Source organism: Cydia splendana, chromosome 5 (genome assembly GCF_910591565.1).
Source record: "Cydia splendana chromosome 5, ilCydSple1.2, whole genome shotgun sequence".
Taxonomy (NCBI): Eukaryota; Metazoa; Arthropoda; class Insecta; order Lepidoptera; family Tortricidae; genus Cydia; species Cydia splendana.
Window position 1 is genome coordinate 17,905,108 of NC_085964.1, and position 4,880 is coordinate 17,909,987.

General features: G+C 35.4%; 1 protein-coding gene across 1 annotated transcript; it reads right to left on the reverse strand.

Annotated features, from left to right (window-relative positions):
* Window positions 1-664: 664 nt before the first annotated feature.
* LOC134790856 (mannose-P-dolichol utilization defect 1 protein homolog) lies at window positions 665-2,829 on the reverse strand. The gene is made up of 4 exons (XM_063761837.1): window positions 2,608-2,829; window positions 2,158-2,356; window positions 1,614-1,818; window positions 665-991 (listed from the first exon to the last, which is right to left on the reverse strand). Exons 1-4 carry the CDS (start codon window positions 2,693-2,695, stop codon window positions 740-742), a joined length of 744 nt encoding a protein of 247 aa, XP_063617907.1. The 5' UTR covers window positions 2,696-2,829; the 3' UTR covers window positions 665-739.
* Window positions 2,830-4,880: the final 2,051 nt, after the last annotated feature.

A 4,880-nucleotide genomic window follows, 5' to 3' on the forward strand; every position in this document is an offset into this window, starting at 1 on the left:
ATCAGTCGATATCAAAAGTTTCTATTTGCATTACAGAACAAGTCGCAATATTTTTTTAATCTCAGATATATAAGGTATTATTATTTGTAGTCAACTATGTAACTTACTTCAGGAACATAGTTTTTTAGGCGGCTAAACTTAAAACTTCTCTATCGTAAAGTTGCTCATTTCACAACATTATTTTCAAAAAATCATATCTCTGTAACTACGCAACCTAGAAGGTTGATCTTTTGTGTTATCGATAGCTTATTTATTGTAGATTACTGGGGTATGCATAACTCCATACCCGCCATAAGGTACCTTTGACCGTGGGACGTCACATATTTAGATTAGGTTATTCTTGAAAAAATAAATTATGAGTCAGTAACATTATGTTGCATTTAATTTCTTCAATTAAGATTTACATCCCAGACAAATTTAAAAGGATAACATTCATAAGTATTAGAATGTCATGCTCATGAATGTCCTATTGTCTGTTATATGAAAAGAAATAGCCTTGAAAGCATGATGGTTACTTGGAAAGTGTAAAGTTAGCAAACTGTGTGTTACTTGCAAAGTTAGGATTCTTTTACTCATAGTCATCTGTTACTAGTTGAGCTGCTGCTGAAGTTATCAGAACATTATTGGGAAATAGCCCTAATAGTGAAAAAATAAATAGAGCATATCCATCCTTACAAATATATTATTATTCATGTACTTGTTCATTGCAATAAAACATTTTATGTAGATAACAACTTATTTATGTGGTCTTTCTCTTCTTCTTTCCCTTGCTCTTAGTGGGTTTGTCAACATTCCAGTACCAGAGCAGTTGGAGTACCAGGGCAGCATTCGCCGCAGTAGACACACAGTATGTTAGTATGATTATGGAGTCCCCAGTCTCTTGAATGGATGTGAATATTCTGGCGACGGAGCCACCAAACAGAAGAAACACGGTAACAGCTGATAGCTGGCCTGTGCTGCCGTTTTTGTAGTTAGTGATTACTTGAATTGACTGAAAATAGAAATAAAAGGTTAGGTATAGGTGGCTGATGATGAAGTTATCCCAATAGTTGGCAAGTTATTGTAATTTATCACAGAATAAATAATAGTACTAGGTACAGAAGACTCAGTCTCTAACAAAACGCGTCTGTTACGATCAGGACAGATATGGCCGCTAGGTGGCGACAGCGCCACGCGCGGCTTATGGCTAGCCACCAAAATTGGTGTGGTATGGATGTACTTTTAGCTACCTGTTGCAAAGCGACGAAATCGTGGAGTGAGCCACGCCTGATTTTATATAGAAACTTAACTTCCATTTAAAAAAATCTGATTGATTGTTGCTTGCATGATTTGAACTAAACTAACAGACATTGATATGTGTAAGAAGAAGTTTGTTTAAAGCAGATAATGGTAGTTATGTAAAGGCACTAATCATGAAGAATTGATAGAACAAGAATGACCCGCCTGTTTTCCTAACTCTATTGCATGCGCATGATTGTATTACTGACCCCCTTGCAGAGAGTCAATGACTGCCAGTATCATGGGCAGCACAGCAATATCGGGTCAGTGTATGAAATTCTTAACCCCTAGTGTCCTTACTTTAGTTTATCGGATTGCAAAGACATTAAACTCACCTTAGCAATAAGAATAATAGGAACATTAATGGCTTGCATATTCCACAGCATGTCTGTTGGAGTGTAGCCACTGACTAGTACTGATACTAGGCCTGCATATGTTGCAAGGAACATTGTAGCCCCTCCTGTGGAACCTCCATAATGCAATACTAAAGCTGCAATTATTGCAGTTTGAATTGCTAAGAATGTCCCTTCACCCCAGGCACTGAAAAAAAAAATACATTATAGTAATTTCAACTTAGAGAAACTTTTTTTTAAAGAGTAACCCATCAAAAGTTTTGAGAACTATCTGCCTTTATACTATACCTCGTTTTTTTAGCAATAGCAAAGAAGTGAACAATCTTGACATGTCTTTTTATAAAAATGATTTACTTAAACCAAACGAATGTCATAACATAATACAATCTTTTGTTAAATGAATGATTAACAGATTAACATATCTTTATTTATACACAGCATGTTAAATTGCTCTGGCAACCTTTTTCACAACAGGATGCGACACTTACAATTTACATACAGATTAACTGATAAGATAATAACCTACCTAAATGGAAAACTCATAACATAACTGTAAGCAAAGTTAGCAGTGATGGCAAAGAGCTCCAAATACACTCCATAGACATTAATGCCCTTTGCACTTTTACTTCCAAGAATCTTCAAGATTTGCGGCACCTTTACCAGAATGGAACCCGCTATAATTCCAATACCTAATCCTTTGCTCAATGTACTCTTAAAACAGGGAACTGGAAGATAATTATACGTAGAAATTAGTACTTAGCATAATAAATAATTAAAACAACAGACTAATGAGTAACTTTATTGTCGTAAAGCATTTCTCTTAAGTGCCTCCACTAAGCACATTTATCGATTAGGTATTGCTTTTTCAGAGATCATTAAGCTAATTTAAATAAATGCATAAAAGGGCCTCTAAACCCATAAGAGTATAATAACTAAACAGAAAGTTAAAGTAAAGCATGCAATAAAGAATAATTACCATCGAGAAAGTTGTAGTTGTTAAAATATTCATTGTAACAGTATTCCGATAAAACGGAGAGCAGAAGTCCTTTTAAAAACTCCGCCATTTTACTAACATTTAAAATGAAACTTAGCGATCCTATGATCCGGGTGCTATCTGGAATAAAACTATAAATTAGGTAAATCTATCGATTAGATAAAGCGAAATATTCGTTTGCGGTCTCACTTCGTTCACTGCAGAAAGATCAAAGACTGCACCAAAGAGAATATAATCACTACGTTTTAAGAGACGGGACTTCCATACTAGCGATTTGATTAGTCTGTGTGTATGTTTGGTGTTCCAATCATTACCAACCTGTATGACAAAGAACTGTCAAAGAACAATAGTACCAACATAACAGACTTAAATAGTGTAGCATGCCACACGCTTGCGTATTTTATCGATATCGATAAATTGGGGAGGGTTGAAACATGGGCCCCTGTCAACAAATTTCGTACTAGAAATCAGGTTAGAATCGAGTCCTCATTTAAGTCGTATAGCGTGGACGTTTAGTGGACTAATACATGGTTGGACTTAAATGTGAACACGATTTTTATTTGTTAAAATAAAAATATGTAAAAAGATTTTTTTAAATAATTTAAAATACATCCCGACGGTCCGACGGTCCACAGGTAACAGAGGAAAATGTGTGTTCACCTGATCAAATGATTTTTTTTCTATATATAAAATTCTTGAATAATAAAATTAAGTCTTCCTTTACAACTTATTTGCGCCACTGCCTGCATCTGAGAACATTTAATAATTAAAACAGAGACACATACTTTTTCTTATATTTTAGGTTAAAATCTTAAATAATAGAGAACGCAAAACTCTGCGCGCGACTACCACTATCTGTCACAATCTGGGGGTCTACCGCGAAACAAGAAAACCGAAATTTCGTTATCCTCTCTATCACTCTTACATATTCGAACGATAAAAAGGCAGATAACTAAATTTTGATTTTCGCGTTTACCTGTACTTAGGACTTTAGGACCTTGTTAACAAACCGCCTTGATGCATCAATGTCATAATAATTTATTGTCTGTGAAAACTTGTCAAAAAACAGTTTAAGGCAGAGTATGTATAAGTTAGTCTATGAATTTACTGGAGTCGGTAGTACTGCACTCTGGCGGCAGAACATTGCAGTTATATCCCCTATTACTAGATTCCAAAAATATATAATATAATTTCCATTCCATTAATGCACAGATGATAAATAATTTTCCACTAAAAATATTCGGAGAAATAATTATCGTCATGTTGTATACCTGGAAATTCACTCATTTTATTTTATTTACATTGATAAAAAAATATGCAGTCGATATCGATACTTCGTATCGATACTTGTAGTACATCACTAGTTCACAATGAAAGTGGATATGAAATATCTAATTTTCGATGTGTTTATAGCCTGCTACGCCAAAATAAGGCTAAAAGTATCTAAAGCAATACTTACCGGTCTTCATCTAATGGAAATTCCGCCATAAACTTTCTATTTTCGTGAGCGTATCAATTGCCACATATTTCGCACTGAAACAACTTAGTTTTCGGTGGCATTTAAACAAAATCTATTGACTCACTGTATGTTCTTATCACGTTTGACTGTTTTGGAAAATAACGAAGGCTTTTAAAAAAAAAATTGCAAGAAATACGTAAGTAAAACCTACGAACCGCCATGACAAGCAACAAAGCGACGTGGCTGACAGTTGACTTGACAGATAAATGACTATAACATGACTATAATTATTTCTCCGAATATTTTTAGTGGAAAATTATTTATCATCTGTGCATTAATGGAATGGAAATTATATTATATATTTTTGGAATCTAGTAATAGGGGATATAACTGCAATGTTCTGCCGCCAGAGTGCAGTACTACCGACTCCAGTAAATTCATAGACTAACTTATACATACTCTGCCTTAAACTGTTTTTTGACAAGTTTTCACAGACAATAAATTATTATGACATTGATGCATCAAGGCGGTTTGTTAACAAGGTCCTAAAGTCCTAAGTACTGGTAAACGCGAAAATCGAAATTTTGTTATCTGCCTTTTTATCGCTCGAATATGTAAGAGTGATAAGCCCCCTCCAGACTATGCGCGTGAATCGCGGGCGAAGCCGCGAACGTGAGTGTGGAGTCGATTTCGCTGTCTGCGAAAATCGACGCCACACTCGCGTTCGCGGCTTCGCGCCGCGATTCGCGCACGAGTGAGGAGGGGGCTATAGAGAGGATAACGAAATTTCGGTTTT

Coding starts and splice junctions, on each gene's coding strand:
- LOC134790856 (XM_063761837.1), bottom strand. CDS start 2,695: ATGGCGGAGTTTTTAAAAGGACTTCTGCTCTCCGTTTTATCGGAATAC. Junction 2,357..2,607: donor CAACTACAACTTTCTCGATG/GTAATTATTCTT, acceptor ATTATCTTCCAG/TTCCCTGTTTTAAGAGTACA. Junction 1,819..2,157: donor GTTATGAGTTTTCCATTTAG/GTAGGTTATTAT, acceptor TTTTTTTTTCAG/TGCCTGGGGTGAAGGGACAT.